The following is an 18501-nucleotide window of genomic DNA, read 5'->3' as shown; positions in this document are numbered from 1 at the left end:
GTCTTCTGCATATGAAATTATTCTGAATTCCAAATTAATAATGTCCAATGAGATCTTAACAGAGTTTAGAAATAACTAAGGTGGAAGGAAAGCAACTTAACAATTAAGAATCTACAAATAATGAAAACTGGTTGGGGGCAAAATTCATTCACATTCTAGGCAAAAAAAGGAGATGTTTTCTTTCATGTGTGTAACATTTACGTTATTATGTATGTATCTCGTACATAACATTAATGTAAACATTAGGTTCCGTGTATTTCTAGATTTAGAACAAGATCTAAATCCAGCAGATTTAATGGACTCGAGTAAATGTTTACAGCCCTGAGAGAGCTCCTTAGGATGGGATGATGCCAAGGATTCTGTATCAGTGTGTTACATTAACAAGAACACTACACCAGAAATCACCATCTCTGGCTTCCTTCTGTGTCTCCTTAAAAAAGTTATGACCTTTCCTGAGTCTGTTTCCTCCTCTGTGAAATGGGCATGCTACCTACAGCTCACAGTGGAGAAACAAACAACAGCTCATGAAAGTACTCCATACTCAGTAAAACACCAATCACACTCCGCAAAGCAGAGAGAACACACCAAGCCAGCGTCCAGTCTGCAAACAATCAGCGAAGCCACCAGGGGCTTCAGGAACATGCATGGAGAGGGAACAAGATTATGTTCTCTCACTTTGATCCCAGTCTTGATGTCTCTAGTTAAAGACAGACGAATCCACTTGCCAGGGCCATCTGGTCCTGAGATTACTCCCAGGGGAAAGACTGCACACCAGGCACAGTCAGCCAGCTGCAGCCACCAGCGCAAACCTGGTACTGATGAACTTTAATACAATCACTCTGGTATCCACTGTTGAGTTTGAACAATGCTGTCTTAAAGACAATGGGCATTGAAGGGAAATATCAAAAGGGATAGGATTAAAAATTTGGATTTAATCAAAAAGAGTTAATTTGAGGTTAATTTGGATTAAATTTAATCAAAAAGAAATAAGAATAATAAAAATTTGGAGAAAGAAAAGCACTTTGTCAATCATGTATTATAAGGAGGGAAATTTAAAATGATCAAGTATGCAGTTAGCGACACAAGCATCCCTAGTTTTCAGCTTGTAGTTTTGTCTGGCAGGTTCTGCCCACTTTTCCAAAATGACAGGCGTTAAGATACCAGGAAAAGAACATGCAGCTGTGCAAAACCAAAACGGAGAGCCGGTAGCACACAACTGTGTGGGAATGGCCAGGAAGCCCAAGGATCCTAACTACAGAAGACAGAGTGGGGATCAGAGTGAACCACTCAGAGTGAGGACCACAGACACACATCAAAGAGAGAATGACAAGGAAATCAACAATAGACATTTCCACGCTTTCCTCTACCACAAGGAAGCACCCCCAACATAAGTTCATCTGTCGTGTTTCTTGTCTTGTTCATTTAACTATAAGGAGGTAATGTTTAAATCTCTCTTCTTTGCCCTCCCTCCCAAATAAGAGTTTTACTCCACAAAGGCCAATAAACTGAATTCTACAAAAATTATAATGTGAATAGAGGTGAGATAGAGGCTTGTTTCACAAACCCAAAATCAGAACTAAGAAGGTATCTCCTGAAGCCTGGGAGAAGCAGATAAATAAACAGAGGGAGTATTTTTTAGGTCAGCAACCATAATGTCCTCATGGCCTCCCACAGGTAAAAATGCCTCAAAATTAAAAGGGTATGTATACAAACGAGGTACACAAACAGCTGAGCGGTGTGGTACCAGGTGTTGGAGAAGAGCAGGCATCAGCTCCAAGGGAGGTAAGCACCAGATGGGGAACATGTACCATGGGCACCTCGCAGCAGTCAGAAGCAATGAACAAGGGGAATCATGTTGAGTGAAAAAATGCTGAATGAAAAACAAACTGACAGGAGCTATAGCACAATGCCATGTACATTTCAGTTAAGCATAAATTAAAAACATACCTCATGTGAAGCACTACATCATTTTCTCAGGATATAGATTTAAAGATGCGTCACACACAGAGGCTGCTACTTGTGTAGGGAGAATGTCAGAAAACAGGATGAAGGAACAAAATTAAAACCAGGGAGCCCCCCACTGTTGGATGACAGTGAGCCCATGTACTGAGGAAATGTACTTAATTCAACGCTGCATCCAAAGTGTAAAGAAAAGACACGACTACAGCAAACGAAGGCTGGTGAATGGTAAGCGCAAGCACGTTCTCCTGACATCCTTGGACCCACTACCCAGAAAGACTCCTGCTCCCTCTAGAACACCGGTCCTCCTCCGTGGGGCCCCTGTTTGCTCTGTAAGGGTGAACTTGAAGCACTGACTTTGTGCCAGGGACTGAATGAGTGATGGGTCCTTTGGTAGATTTATTTAACCCCCACAACAACCTGTGAGGTAATAAACACCTCATTTTACAAATTCAAAAAACCTACTCACTTTTCCAAAGTCACAAAAGTAGCTCAATGGATTTGAACTTCATTTCCAATATTTTCCTTCTTCCTCTCAACCACCTAAACTGAGAATCTCTTCAGAGATTTAACCCCGAGGTAATTTTTGTTTCTAAAATGGGATCTAAAATTTTGTTTATTTTCTTCCTAAACTAACTGCCCAAGTAAAGGCAGCACTGGAAGCGGAGTCTATGTGCACAGCACTGTCATTCTTGTGTATTCACATTTACAAATAAAGAATCTTTACAGGAAGCCACTGACATGCTCTTTAACTTTGCCTAGATTTAATGAACATGCCCTGAGAGACTTTCACTACTTCGTGAGCCACGAAACATTCAAATGAGTGACACTTAACTTTGCTCCTACATAAACCTTAAAGCCCCCTTGGGTTCCAGTGCCACGACAGGTCAAGTTAGTCTTCTGAAAGTTAAACTAAGTTTGGAGTGGACCAGTCCCTCCTGAGTTTCCCATGTTATTCTGACAGCCATAATCAGTTAGAAGCTGAGGCGATAAGGCAACTGCCAAGCAGCAGAGTGGGTCCCAAAGTCCAGTAGACACAACAATCACTTTGTGAAAGCATAACCTTTAAACCCTGTCCCAAAATGACCTTTGAAAGCCAATGTGATTCTGACTTTTATTATTAGGTCAGAACAGATGAAATACAGGGAGAAGTAGCAGCAAAAAGCTCCCAGTGGCCCTCAGGCAAGGAGAACACCTGTGCAGGAGACAGATCACTCAATCCCCAGCAGACCCTCAGAATCTCACTTGGACCCTAAAGTGCATCTGCTTGGTGGCATTGTTCTTCATTCCTGTCTTCAGCATCCACTTTGATTTCATCCTTTGGACATACTGCATGTCCCGCTCACGCATAAGAGCTGCTCCTGTGGTTGGAAAGGGGATAAGAAATGAGGCAAGGGTCTACTATTTCTGATCAGAGAAATCCAATCTTTGCAGAGAATCTCAAAGTTAGTTTGGGGCTCTTATATTTAAATAAGAGTTGCTAACTTGAGGTCTCCACGAAATGGGCCTGGGAGGTTTATGCACACTGCAGAATTGCATACTAGAAATTCCATATATATACATTTCACTGGGATCAGTCTCTTTATTTTTCATCATCTGGAGAGAGTCCACGAGCCCAAAGGTGAAGCCCCAGTGATCTAAGGGGACAGAGAAAGGCAGAGACTCTAAACTGAGTCAGACAATTCCTGACAAGAGTCAGATGAAGTCAGTGTCTGCTAGATTTAGCAGCCTCACAGCTCACAGGTAGCCATAGTGAAGGAAACCACTGTAGATAAACATGGTAGCATTTACAATGGATGGCAGTTGTCCAGAGCTTTCCAGCCATCAGAAGGGAGCTCTCCTCTTATCCTCTCCACAGTCCTCTAGTGGATTGCTATGTTCCCTGAAGATCTAAGGATGGAGCTTCATACAGCATACACATCAGAATGGATTTAAATAATTTCATATTGATGAGGTTTCAAAGCTTAACAATTTCAGTGGCCTGCTTTATTCCTCTGACTCTTACTAGGTTTTCTATGGGAAAATTATAGAAAGGAGTGATAGCTAGTCTTTCTTATGTGCATGTACTATACCGTACAAGCATTATGCCATTCAACCTGCACAACTCCAAGAGGTAGGTCCTATTATTATCATCTCCATTTTATAAATGAGGAAATAGAGGCTCAGGTTAATTAAATTACTTGTGCTCATCGTATAAGAGCCTATAAGTATTTCAGATAAGTCATGATTGACTCTATAGCTCAAGCTATTTGCCACAAGAATACTATTTAATTCCTCTGGGTAACCTCCAGGATAATTTCAACCTTTGATGATTACTAAATAATTATTTTTGTAACTATTACCTTCTGAAAAAGTTAATAGTGTATACACAGTTTTAGAAAGTTACTGTGCCAGGAATATGAAGTTTTCAAGTCATGGAGCTTTGGGTTCATTGCCATAAACATACCAAGTGGAACGGAAGTCCCCAGAGCCAAGAAGTTAAGTTCCCCTAGAGAGGATCCTAAGGACAACATTGAGGATCCTATGGAATCAGCTCCACCCAAGCCCCCTCCTGTAATGCAAGCTCCCGGGTTGGTTCACGGCCATCGGCATCGACATACCTGTGCTGCCAGTCCACCCCAGGGCTCTGTACTGCTGGAGTACCCGGCCCACGGCCTTCTGATTCTTGGCAACTGCTACAGCTCTTGACAAGCCAAAGCGCTGTTTGTAGTATCTCATCAAGGAGCGATGACCCACTCTGGCACCTGTTTTTTGAAAGAGCAATATTTAAACACTGAGTTGGATAGTTTTTCAAAGGCAGAGCTATAAAGCAAGGGCTTTCCAAATCAGACTTTTAAGGGTATCTAGCTGGAAAATGGATATGCCCAAAGAAACAGTGCTCTATCTGGTGAAGAAAAATGAAGCAACATATTAAAAAATGGAAGAAAGAAAACCAGAAGTAGAGATTTAAAAAAAAAAAAAAAGAGAGAGAGAGAATGGCAAGTCACTGCTAAGCAAAAAGTTCAGCACTTTGTACTTACTTATACACAATATGCCTCCCTGACACAGCCAATAGAGCCCTGGGAGGTAAGGGACTAACTTTTTTTTATGGAAAGAAGATTAAGCACAGAGAACAATCCTGCTGTTCAAGTCTACAAGCCACAGTCTGCACCTAGAACAGAAATCAATCCACCTTTCTTTTGCTTAAATTCTCCATAGCAGTGGTTCTCAAATAGGGGTGATGTTGCATTTGGCAATGACTGGAGAAGTTTTTGGTTGTTACAGCTAGAGTGGGGTTCATGGCCTCTAGTGGGAAGGGGTCAGGGATATTGCCAAACATCCTACAATGCACAGGACAGCCCTCCACAATAAAGAATTATCTGGTCCAGAATGTCAGCAGAGTCTAGGCTAAGAAAGCCTGTGCTATTGCTTTCTAAATAACGGAAATCACCTGGTGAACTAGAATTTTAAAAGATGATTAAGCTGAATGCTCTTTACAGCTTTTGCCTATTCGGAAGAATCTGGTAAAACTATGCAAGTCAATCATGCTTTCAGAAATCAATTTCTATTGACTATCCAGCATTTTACAGGAAGAGTGTGCTGACCCCTATATCTTAGCTTCACAGCAGGTGGGGCAGGAAGGGGCAGGATTCAGTGATGACTAACTCCAGGCTCCATCAGAGCAATGGCTCTCAAAAGGTGATCCCGGGCCAGTGGTATCAGCATCACCTGAGAGCTTACTAATACAAGCTATGCTTTCACAGAAATATTAAAAAATAAGCAATCAGATACCTTCCCAGACAGACGTAAACACGTAGAAATTTAACAGCAGCATATACACAAGATATGAAACAGCTATTTCCACTGAAAATGAATAAAGCAAAAACGGGTAGGTAGTACCATGTATATGGTTTCTAGGAAAGTTCTATATTTACATACATAAAACCATTTCGTTCAGAATCTTTTGTGCAGAAAGACCATAAACAGGATGCTATAAATATTGTGGATGCCGTATTTGCTTTTAGGATCTACACCTTTAATTTACATGAAAAAATTCTGTCAGTTTATTTTAAGTCCCTACACCTGGCAAGCTACCTAGAAAACAGCTTGATTGCTACACGGATATGGAAAAGTAGTTGCTTTCAGTAGATTGTTTTGCGATCAGACTCAAGAGCCTGACAAAGAGAAACTCAATTCAAAGATGCTATGGTCTTTAGATACCAATAGGGATGAAAACATGTTTCCCTGCCCCTGACTGCTCTGGCAGCATAAGAGTTAACCAAGCTCCCAGATACAGCTGACAGATAAGACTCAAGCTTAAATGGAGGCTCTTGCAGGAAACCCCAGCATTGTTTATTGTGATTTTCTATTTATAATGTTAGGTCAGGATGCTCCACATTTGCAATGATGATTACTTCAAAATCATTAAATGATATGGTAGTTATTCGTACATAATAAATCTAGTTATATTCTTAAGCAGCATTTGGAAATATATATTGAAGGTGGCTTTTTAAAACATCCTTGAAAAGGTTTCATTACTCAATGCCAAGGTTTCCGACAGCAAGCAGAACAGAAAACATACAGTGCTCAGAGCGGCCCTGCCCTGGGTCAATGACAGTGAGCACCTGACATTAAGCACCAAGTATAACGTGCTAAGTACAACTCAACTTGAAGGCCCTCATCAGGAAAAATTATTTTTAGAACACAGTGTGACTGCCCAATAACTAACAGATGGGTTCTGCCTGAGCTACGGTGAAGCTACAACCTGTCCATCTACCTTTCATCAGAGCAACAACCGCTTAGAGAACTGTCCACTCTTACCTAACAAATAGCCTTACAATCAATGACATTAGATGGTGGAAAACAAAATATCTCCAACTACAGTTTTCCTAAGATTAATTACGTATTTCTTGTGGATCCACTAACAGTTTCATCTGGCTAGTCAGTAGCTAACTGGACGTGTCTTTCACACCAGCCTACTCCACAGGAACTAAACAGCAATGAAGTAAACTCAAGGAACTGAGCCAGATCCCAGGCTTCAAAATAAATGCCACAGTGCCCTCTACTGGATGCTCTTTGTTATTGGCTCTGTGATCTTGATCTGAACTAACTCAATCCAAGGTATCACAAATACTGTCCTGACTTTGAAACCAGTTTAAAGTAGACTCTACTAAGTGTGGTTGATTAAATATCACTAAGCTCTCCACATGAGAATCCTTCTCCAATTAGCTTCACATTAAAATCCATGCTAACCCAGTCATACAACTGAACATAACTGAAGAGGTTTCTGAATGATAAATTTGTTCCAAGACACAAACAGGTGATGGAATATACTGCTGTAATATCACTACATGGTACATAGTGTTTATTCAGAGATATCCCATTGTCTTGGTTCATTACAAAACCTCCCAAACCAGTACTGAGACATGGAGCAAACCATCATGCCTCACTGTCATCAAGACTGACTGATTTTTAAAATGAGATGGTACAAGTATGGGTGACATTAAAAGCAATGTTATCAGTATAACCGTAAGAAATTTCAGAATATTGGTAGTTTCTGACTCACTAAGAAAGCTATGTTTTGTTGCTATTTAAAAAACTCTATTATAAGGTCTCAGCAGTCAATCATCTATGAAGACCCATGAAGGTAACACATGATGTATAGATATTTTTATTAGTGGTTCTTAATCTTCTCTGGGTCACAGATGCTTTTAAGAAACTACAACCTTTCCCCAGAAAATATGCACTTACCCACTCAGTTAAAAAAGTGTGCACGGCCACATATGTGACTTTAAGGTGCTATCACCTTCTCCCGGAAAAGAGCCCATGCGGGCACAGAAAACAAGGGTGCATGGCCCAGTTAAAAACCTCTAGGGTAAGGTAGTATCTGGCTGTTGGTTAGATCTTTCCTGAATCTGTCTAAAAGTACAGTATTTCACAGTGCTCTAACACCACACCAGCTACCTCACTACTTCCAAGTCCAGGTCAAAGAACCGTCCTGAGCTTTATTATCCAACCCTTTAAGTAACATGACTCAGTCAGTGCACCTGCAGCTGTGAGCAAAGAAACCCAGGCTTCAAAAACCAGGGAAACTGGACCTTCAGGTTAATTTCATGCCAGTTTCTTCTTTGACTACATGACAATGTAAAGGCAAAGCAATCTCCTGCTCAGTACCGCAGGCAAATATCATTCTAAGCCCTCGAGGTCACTTCATAGCCCAGAATGGCTCCTTCTGCTCTCCTTTTCCTGTACTATGGCAGGCCCAAAGGAATCAACCTTGCTTTCCTTTTAAAAGTTGCCTCCAACCTCTCAGTCAACAAACATGTATCTGGCTCTGTGTGTCTGCGAGCCTCTGCTGAGATGAAAGAAGTAATCTTTGTTCTGAAAAGTAATGGGGGCAGACAGGCAAGCAAGCCAACAATAACAGAGATGTGAGAGGAATGTTATGATAGATACGCAAGTGTCATAGGAACAGAGGAGACTCTCCCTATGCAGGGCAGGAGCTGAGTTCAGAAAGGCTTCCAGGTGGGTGAACCCAAGTCTTAAAGGAAGAATAGGAGTAAGACAGAGGCACCACACACGCAAAGTGCCAGAGAAGGGAAACTCAAGGGGGAGGGTAAAGGAATCGCACAAGATACCTGGGGGACCAGCTGGAGAAACTAAGCTACCCTGAAGGCAGTGGCTCCCCTGGAGGAATTCCAGAGGGAAAAGAGACTGGTGTTTGTTTTAGAAAGAATGTTCTGGTGGTCAAGTGGACACCAGATTGGAGATGGGCAGACAGGAAGCTGTAATGGTGACACAGACAAATGGGTAAAGAGAAAACAAAGAAAAAATAATCAAAAGCCAATTAGGAGCTGCACTCAGTAATCCTCTGGATGTGGGAGAGAGAGAGAGTATTCCTAAGAAGATGCCCATTTTGGCTTTGGCTGACCTTAGAAAACTCAATCATCCTAGGAAAATGATTTCTAGATAGCTAAGAAGTCTCTTTAAGTTTCAAAAATTTTCAGTCCAGGTGAAAATTTCTCTCAATTAGACTATATTTATTAAATATGAAATGCTCGTTGTGCACATTTTTATAACATAATGTGCTAATGTCGATACAAAATGAAGCCAACATTCATAGTGGTCCTACTACATGCCACACACTGCTTTACAGGGACCATCTTTATTCAACTTACTCTAGGTCTGTTGTGATCTTATTCTACAGTTAAGGATGTAGAAGCTAATGAGACAAAGGGCTAAAAAAAAAATAAGTCTTAGAAAAAAAGTTATTAAACTCATTTCTGATGTTGTGTACTGGTATTTTCACCAGAGGAAGACTACAGTAGAAGAGGTTCTCTGTGACATATTTAGGCCTATTTTGCTACTGTGTATCGTACAGGCCACAATATTCTACTGCATTATAGCTTTCTTGTCACTGTAGGAAGAATTACATCTTCAAGACAGGTTGTGCCTGCCCTTGCCTTCTACTCTCATACTCTAAAGCTGCCCTTAGCCTTAAAAGGTTATTAAAAAAGTTAAATAGGGCTGGCTGTACCTAAGCAGTGACATTCTATGTGGAAAACAACACTAGAGAGTGGCTTCTTCATCACAGACATTTCCACTGGCAAGGTGGCTGCTCCTGACCCCACCACTACTGCAAATCTTCTGAGGCAGTGTCGGGAAGTGAAGAAAAGGCTTCATTGACTGGGTCTATGATCTTGGATAAATTACCCAACCTGTCTAAGCTTCAGCTGACTTATAGGTCAAATAAAGATAACAGAATCTAACTGACAGGCTTGTTGTAAAGATAAAATAATGTACATATAAAATAACATAACTCAGTAAATACCAGGTATTAGGATCTTATTATCTCTACCATTCCATTTCCTGTCCTGCTCACATATGTTTTCTGTAGCTTCCCCATTCTTACCAGCTAATCATAACATCATAAACAATAGCGGATGTTTCTCATATTCATGGCTTTTATCTTTCACACCTGGGATAAATTCCCACCATTATGAATCCTGTTCTCCAAAGCAGAAGGCAGAATTCAAACTCCAAGCCACCCCTACAACCAGAACACAAGAGAGGCAACCCGGGTGCTGTAAATCAGATACACCCATGCCAGGCTACCATCTGGAAGTCTGAGCAATGCTAGGAAGCAGGAATCAGTTCAAAGAATAAGAATAAATCAAGATTAAGAAGAAAAACCTAAATGGGACCAAAAAATAGACAGACAACAGAACAGAAAGGGCCTACATATTTAAAAAGAAATAACTGATTCAGAGCATTCTGAGTCATAAGAGGAGTAAAAATACTGATCCAATTTAAACTAAATAGCCAACACAGAGCTAAGTGGTAACCTTTGGAGTTTACCACGTACCTGAGAACATAAACCCACACTTTTAAGTTTTATGTTCTATTTCCCTCAGCATGGAAGGGAATGGACAGGAACATGCCTCTCCAACAATCTCACTGGCATTAAGCTATTCATTTTTGACAAATACACTTACCAGAAGGTAGAATTAGCTCCATAGTTTCGTCATCATACTCTAAACTCTTTTCAGAAGGCAACTCCTCGGCCTCATCAGGGTCTTCCCCTTCCCTGTGATCTGGGTAGCTACTCCTGTAATAGTGAAGTGGCATCAATAAATAGACGAACACCTCAAGTTTAACTAAAAGACATAAACTGTATTTGTAAATGTGGCAAACCCACTAGCTATCTAAAAGGGAGGGATAAACAGTTGCAGGGACTGCAAGCTGAATGGTCTGGGAGAGAAAACAACTTGGTAGCATTTTCTCTGTAGTAAAAGTGTGCAAATGAGCTATGAACTCAAAATGGATCACAGCCTGAAGCGTAAGATACAAAACTATAAAAACCCCTAAAAGATAACATAGGAGAAAATCTAGATGACTTAGGGTTTGGTGATGACTTTTTTAGGTACGACACCAAAAGCACAATCCATGAAATAATTGATAAGCTGGACTTCATTAAAATTAAAAAGTTCTGCTCTGTGAACAACAATGTCAACAGAATTAAAATACAAGCCACAGACTGGGGGAAAATATTTTCAAAAGACATATCTGATAAAGGACTGTTATCCAAAGTATACAAAGAACTCTTAAAACTCAATAATAAGAAACAAACAACCCACTTAAAAAATGGGCCAAAAACCTTAACAGACACCTCACTAAGAAGATACACAGTTGGCAAATAAGCATGTAAAAAGATGCTCCACATCTTATGTCAACAGGGAAATGCAAATTAAAACAATGAGATGCCACTAAGACACACCTGGTAGAATGGCCAAAATCCAGAACAGTGATAGCACCAAATGCTGGTGAGAATGTGGAGCAAGAGGAACTCTCATTCACTGCTGGTGGGAATGTGGAGCAAAAGGAACTCTCATTCATTAGTGGTGGGAATGAAAAATGGTACGGCCACTTTGGAAGAGTTTGGAGGTTTCTTACAAAATTAAACATACTCTTACCATATGATCCAGCAATCGCTCTGCTTGGTCTTTACCCAAAGGAGCTGAAAACTTATGTCCACATAAAAACCTGTGCATGGATGTTTATAGCTTTATTCATAATTGCTAAAACTCGGAAGCAACCAAAATGTCCTTCAATAGGTGGATGGATAAACTATGGTACATCCAGATAATGGAATATTATTCAGACCAAAAAGAAATGAGCTGTCAAGCCATGAAAAGACATGGAGGAACCTTAAATGCACATTACTAAGTGAAAGAAGCCAGCCTGAAAAGGCTACATACATATGCATGATTCTTACTGTATGATGTTCTGGACAAGGCAAAACTATGGAGACATTAAAGACCAGTGGTTGCCAGTGGCTGGGATGGAGGGAGGGGGGAGTGATGAATAGGTGGCGCACAGAGGATTTTTTAGGCCAGTGAACCTACTCTGTATGACACTGCAATGGTGGATACATGTCACTATACATTTGTCCAAACTCACAGAATGTACAACACCAAGAGGGAAATATAATACAAACTATGGACTTTGAATGATGATGATGGGTCAATGTAGGTTCATCAATTCTAACAAACGTACCACCAGGGGGAATGTTGATAAGGAGTGAGGCTATGCATGTGTGGGGGCAGGGAGCATATGAGAAATCTCAGTACCTTTTGCTCAATTTTGCTGTGAACCTAAAATTGTCCTAAAAAAAAAAGACAGTGTGCAAATGACCTATAACTAAATTCATCTATTTGTTTCTCCCTAGGAAGGCTGCCAGAGAGGAAGAGGAGGAGAATGCAGAACTGGAGATACAGCTCTTGTCAATTTAACCATTATAAAGCCAAATTCTAGAACAGTGTTGGCCAAAAGAACTGTGTGATGAGAGAAATTTTCTATGTCTGTGTGTCCAATATGGTAGCTATGAGTTACACGTGCTTTTAAGCACTGAGCTTTGAAATGTAGGTAGTGCAACTGAAGAACTGAATTTTGAATTTTTCAATTTGATTTTTAATTAAGAAATAGCCACATGAGTACACCTAGTAATTACCATATTGGACAGTGCAGTTCTAGAAGAATCTGTGTTCTGAGAAATGTTCAAATATACAAAGAAAATAATTGGAGAAATGCACACTAAAATGTTAATAGTACAACAGATAACCCAACAGAAAAACAAAAGACTTGATCAGATAAATGGCCAATTAATATATAAAAACATTCTCAACTACAGGGAAAGGCAAATTAAAACCACAAGGGGATACCACTACACAGCCATCAAAGTGGCTAAAATGAAAAATCCTCCCTCACTACAAGAGAGAAACGACACATCAGGAGGAAAAGGCAAAAGGATGACTTAAAAGACTAGGACTTTTCTGAACACTTGTGTCATGTGGACTACGCACGCCTGGCAGGGTAATTATACACCCCTGCTTGTGAGGCACACTCCTGCTACGTCATAGGCATCCTGACACTAGGAAGAAGCTGTTCACAAATGCCGAGTGTAGATTTGCTGCATGATGTACGAATTATTCAAGTCTCTAGTTAAGGGTGAACCACCTAAGGGACAATCTCACCATCAAATGCCTGGGACTGGTCTCGTTCAGCAACCATCCCAACTTCTTAGGAGACAGCTTGTGATTCAAGGATTCTCAGGGAAACCAAAATGTGAAACCTAATTTCTGTGCCCCCTGTTCACAATGCAACTGACAAAACTGAACTCCTGATCATTTAAATCCAAAAAAAACAAAAATAAGTTTTCAAGTCAAACTTCAGTTTGCGCCTGAGATCCTTGCTTTATCAGCTGTCTTTATTAGATGTGTGTGTTTAACTCTGTTAGGCTCAGTTTCTTATCTATGAAATGAGAGGGAATGAGAAGTGTTACGAGAGTTATAAAGAACATATCACATAAAGACACACTTCAGTGTCAATGATATTTCTCACATCATTCAATGCAAATATGAGGACCACACTTCGGTTCACATTACAAGCCAAAGACTTACCTAAAATCATAGAAGTCTGCAAATTCCAAAGCAGCATCACCATCTGTGAAGAGCTTACAGTGGCTTTTGTCATTCATATGCGCCTGTACAGCTTCTGTGGAGTAGAACGATTTCCCTTTCTCATTGCACCACAAGCAGATCTTCCCAACACCAACTTTTTCTCCTGGAATAATAATTTGAGGAAAAAAATATGAAAGGAGCTTTCTACAGCCAGATTAAATCTCACCATTTAGCTCCACAATTCAAAGAGCATGCATCAAGTTTTTGATCTTCACAAAATAAGCAGGTAATTAAATCAAAGATTGATAAGAAACACAAAACTAATGTTCCCTTAAGACCTGCCCTCCAATAATGCGGTATTTTCTCATTAAAAGTAAAACTACTGTACCTACCCAAATATTTAATCAGCCCCTTAAGATCAGAAAGATATTCTATATCAGGAATAAAGAAGCTGTGAACTTTAGTCATATGAGCCACATTCTTCACGAGGGAGCTTGAATGATGGGGACAAAATAAGCAGTCCGTTACAGGGATGGCACCAAGGCGGGGGCTTCCCCCAGACTCTTCCTCCTCTGCATCCTGCCCCTCCACCTCGTCCATCACTTCAGCATCCTCACATTCCAGTTCTTCATCAGAATCAATATCTTCCCAATCTTCAGGCCAGAGATTTGAAAAACAAAGTTAGTTGAAGAAAAGCGTTAACCATAATCAAAAAAACCAGAAAGATTCACAAACACACAGTGGTACAGTCCTATATTTGGGGAGACAGGGTGCCAATTATGTCTGAGGGCAAACCCTCTTTCAAGATCTCAATTTTATCTATTCATTTACCACATACCAATTCGTATGGCTAAGAAATTCCTTAATCTTCCTTTTCCAGCTCAGAGTAAACGCCTTAATGGAAGTCTTTTGCTTCTTTCCTATGCTTATACGAACACCTACAATATCAGTGTTAATAGGAAGTGATGCGGGAAGGAAGGAATAAATAGGTCACAAAGTCAAGGAGGCCTGGTTACCGGCTCAATGTCCTCATTTCAGGTTAGCTAGCTGATTCTGAACCAATCATTTTACTGTTTGAATCAACTAAATGAAGTACAAAACCATCACCCCTAGAGACCCAGTAGAATTACAAATTCTACAGCAGATGGGGTGGCACGTAACATGTCCTCTCAGGCATCTGTTAAAAGCTTCCTCATTCAACGACACATTCTATAAATATTTACTAAGCACCTATTTTTCTCCCTCCAGTAGGGTTCTAGGCCCTGAATCTACAACAGCGAACTAAACAGACGCAATTCCCTGTGCGGATGCTGGCCAGGCAGGTCACTTCGGAAAGCATCTAAACATCCTCACGCATCATTTTCACGTAAAAACTGACACCTCCCGCCTCCAATCTCCAGCGTACATCTGGACACTCAAGGGGGACCAGTCCTCCCCTTGCCCCCAGACAGAGCCCTGACCGTCTTCATCCAGGTCCTCCTCTTCCTCCTCACTCTCCTCCTCTCCCTGCCGCTTTGCCAGCTTCTTCGCCTGCTGTTCAAACCACTGGAGCCGGGGAGGTTTCTCCGCCGGGTCTCTGTCGAGAGTCCCACGTCCTCCATCAGCCACCGCCGCGGGACTCCTGGACTCCTCCTTAAGCGCTGGGGAGGTCTTCTTGGGGGACATGGACGGCTGAGCCTTGATGGCCTGCTGGATGGCGACGTTCACGGCATCTTTGTCTACACTGTCCACCCTCAGCCCCTTCTCCAAGTTCTTCTCATTCATCACCTCCACCTTCCGGCTCACGGCCTGCACGGCCTTCTTCTCCAGCTCCACATGCCGCCGGGACTTGAGGTGGTTCTCGTAGGCGTTGAAGGAGGCAAACTTCTTACTGCAGACGGTGCAGTAGGTGGCGGTGCCCTTGCTCTCCTGCTCCGCCACGGCCCGCTGCGCCCGCACACGCTCCTGGAAGCCCTCGGCGGTGACTGGGGCCATGTCCGCCACTTTCCGCCTCAGGTTGTAGCGGTGCCAATCCGTCTTGTAGTGGGCCCGCTGCAGCTCCGCGTCGCGGAAGGCCACCCGGCAGGTGATACAGGTGTACGTCGCCATCGCCAGACGGGAAATAAGAGGCGACCAAAGCAGAAATCTAGAGACCAGAGCTCCGACCCCGCGAGGCGTTCAGTCCTTAAGCGGCCTCAGCCGCCACGAAAAACTAGCCTACACTGACTTCCGGAGTCGCTCTGAGAGCAGTTCCGGCACACCAGGGAAGTTATTCCCAGCTGGACAGGAAGTCCCGCCTCTCGACATGTAGTCACGCCCCCTCCGAGAATAAGAAGGGCGGATGGCGAGGGAGGACTGTGGCTAACCAGGCCCCGCCCAGTCGGCCTGAGGTGGGTGTTGATTGACGGGTGCCGCGCCACCTCCGCTACTTTCTTTCGTGTTGCGCGGTGGTTAAGGCGACGACTGCGCGAGAAGTGGGTGTGGGGTACCGGGGCGGCTCTCGGGTCAGCAGGTCTCCGAGGAGTGGTCCAGGCGGCCACGCGAGGGTCCGGGCTTCTCCGAGGACCGCGCGCCGCGCCCCTGCAGCCCGATGAATGGATGTCGGGAAAGCGCGGGCTGCTGCTTAGCCGCCAGTCGGACCACCTGAGCCCTCGCCGGGCGGCTGGAGTCCGGGAAACCGGAGCCTCAGGCCGGAGACCGAGGGAATTCACGGGAAAACCTGAGGGTCTGGGGCGGCCCTTCCAGCGAAGGGCGCAGGCGAAACTAGTGAATGACGAGTTGGCCAGTGAGGAGCAAAGAGCTGCAGCCGAGCCGCTGCCCGTGCAAGTGTAGTCCAAGCCACGTATGCAATCTTAACTCGAATAGTAGCCACGTTTTTACAAAAGCAAGAGGTGAGATTGATGTATTTTATTTAACCCAGTGTAGCCAAAATATTGCCATCTCAACATATAATCACTGCAAAAGGTTTCATGAGAAATTTTAGATTCGGTTGTTGGTTCTAAATCTTGGAACTCCAATGTGTGTTTTACAATTAGCAGCACATCTCAGTTCGGACTAGCCCCATTCCGTGTGCTCCGTTAACTATGTGGCCTCCTAGGTAGCAGGGCAGGGCTATGGGGACATGAATGTTAAAGGCTCAGTGGGGTTAGACCCCTCTGCACAGCCTGGCTGAACCAGGCAGCCCTGTTACAGCACTAAACATCGCGTCTTCAGAATCCGAGCGGCCCTTTACGCAAACATACAGACGGATTTAAGAATCTAGGTCAAGTCACTTTGCTCTTCTTGCTCAAAACCCTCCAGTGGCTTCCCGTGGCTCAGAGTAGAGTTCAAACACCTTATTGCTATGTTCTGAATGTTTGTGTCCCCCCCCCCAGAATTCATATGTTGAAAACCCGGTGCCCAAGGTGATGGTGTTAGGAGGTGGGGCCTTTGGGGAGTGATTAGGGCTCTGCCCTCATGACAGGCTTAATGCTGTCTTAAAAGAGACTCTACAGAGGATATAATAAGTCTGTGACCAGAAAGAGGGCTCTCACCAGACTATATTGGCACCCTGATCTTGGACTTCCAGCCTCCACACTGTGAGAAATAAGTTTGCTGTTTATAAGCCACCTAGACTGTGGTATTTTGTTATAGCAGCTGGAATAAACTAAGACACTTTTTTATTCTAGGAAGTCCTATATGATCTGCCACCACCCCCAGCCCTGCCTCTGATCTCCTGCCACACTCTTCTCCCCATTCTGCTCACCCCACTGCAGACACCTTGACCCCCTTGATGTTCCTTTAACAAGGCTACGGAGCTATGGAGCATCTTTTGTTCCTACAAGTCTTAGAAATCCTTTATTCTTCTGTTTGGAACATTCTTTTTCTGGCTTGCTCCCTTACTTTTAAGATTTCTGCCCAAATGCCTTTATAAGAGGGGCTTATCCATATCTTGTCAAAAATAGTGCCTACCCCCAACTCTTGACTTTACTAAGCGTAACTTTTCTCCATAGCATTGTATTATCTATTACTCTGTATCAAATTACGCCCAAATTTAGCAGCTTAAAACAACAAATTTTGATTACCTCAGTTTCTCTAAGTCAGGAATTTGGGTGGCTCAGGGTGTCATCAAATTGCAGTGAACATATGGGCCAGGGCTTCAGGTCATGTGACAGTTTGACTGGCTGGAGGATCCCCTGGGCAGATGCCTCATTTACACATAGCAAGAGGTTTTGGTTCCTCACCAAGGGGACCTACCTCTCTATAGGGCTGCTTGAGTGTCCACATAACAGGGCAATTGGCTTCCCCTGGAGAGAGCAAAGTGGAAGCCACAATGTCTTTTTGACCTAGCCTTGGAAGTTACACATGGGCATTTCCACAATGTGCTCTTATTTATGAAGGTCTGCCCTATTTAGTGTGGGAGGGGACTACATAAAAACATGAGTGGGGTGTCTTTGGGGACCATTTTGGGAAATTGGCTACCACTAGCATTTGTTGTTTGTCACTGGCTTCCTAGTTTTAGCATTGAAAGCCCTGTATCCCAGGAAACCCCTTCATCCTGGGCAAACCAGGATGGTTAGTCACATTATAGGCTAGTCATCCGCATCTAGACTGTAGGCTCTCTGAGAGCAGCAACTCCTTTCATTGCTGTATACCCTAGTGCTAGCACAGTGCTGGCACAGAGCTTGTTCAGTATTTGGGGTTTTTTTTTTTTCCTGCATTTTTCTCCCCAAATCCCCCCAGTACATAGTTGCATATTTTCAATTGTGGGTCCTTCTAGTTGTGGCATGTGGGACTCCGCCTCAGCGTGGCCTGAGGAGCGGTGCCATGTCCGCGTCCAGGATTTGAACTGGTGAAACCCTGGGCCGCCAAAGTGGAGGGCGCAAACTCGGCCACGGGGCTGGTCCCTCAGTATTTGTTAAATGAATCTTTTGTAGTGCAAAATTTAAGTCTGATGGTGATTTTTATTCCAGAAAACTTGATTTTGAGATTATCAAAATCTTTTAAAATAGCTGAGTCCTCTGGACAGATACCCACTTTAAGAAAGGTAGGTAGTAGTAGTATTAGTCATCAACTGGGATAAGCAAAACAATGTATATTTTCAAGCTTCTCTAAAAAGTAAAGCAGAAGATGGCTAGATAAAAAT

General features: G+C 42.8%; 1 protein-coding gene across 1 annotated transcript; it reads right to left on the bottom strand.

Annotated features, from left to right (window-relative positions):
- Positions 1-3059: 3059 nt before the first annotated feature.
- ZNF622 (zinc finger protein 622) lies at positions 3060-16119 on the bottom strand. Its single transcript, XM_014837348.3, has 6 exons — positions 14858-16119; positions 13790-14050; positions 13398-13560; positions 10434-10546; positions 4560-4703; positions 3060-3320 (listed from the first exon to the last, which is right to left on the bottom strand). Exons 1-6 carry the CDS (start codon positions 15483-15485, stop codon positions 3193-3195), a joined length of 1437 nt encoding a protein of 478 aa, XP_014692834.3. The 5' UTR covers positions 15486-16119; the 3' UTR covers positions 3060-3192.
- Positions 16120-18501: the final 2382 nt, after the last annotated feature.

This window comes from Equus asinus, chromosome 10, assembly GCF_041296235.1.
Source record: "Equus asinus isolate D_3611 breed Donkey chromosome 10, EquAss-T2T_v2, whole genome shotgun sequence".
Taxonomy (NCBI): Eukaryota; Metazoa; Chordata; class Mammalia; order Perissodactyla; family Equidae; genus Equus; species Equus asinus.
This window is presented reverse-complemented; position numbering and strand designations above follow the sequence as displayed.

Coding starts and splice junctions, on each gene's coding strand:
- ZNF622 (XM_014837348.3), bottom strand. CDS start 15,485: ATGGCGACGTACACCTGTATCACCTGCCGGGTGGCCTTCCGCGACGCG. Junction 14,051..14,857: donor GGAGGACCTGGATGAAGACG/GTCAGGGCTCTG, acceptor TCTGGCCTGAAG/ATTGGGAAGATATTGATTCT. Junction 13,561..13,789: donor GGGGCTGATTAAATATTTGG/GTAGGTACAGTA, acceptor TTATTATTCCAG/GAGAAAAAGTTGGTGTTGGG.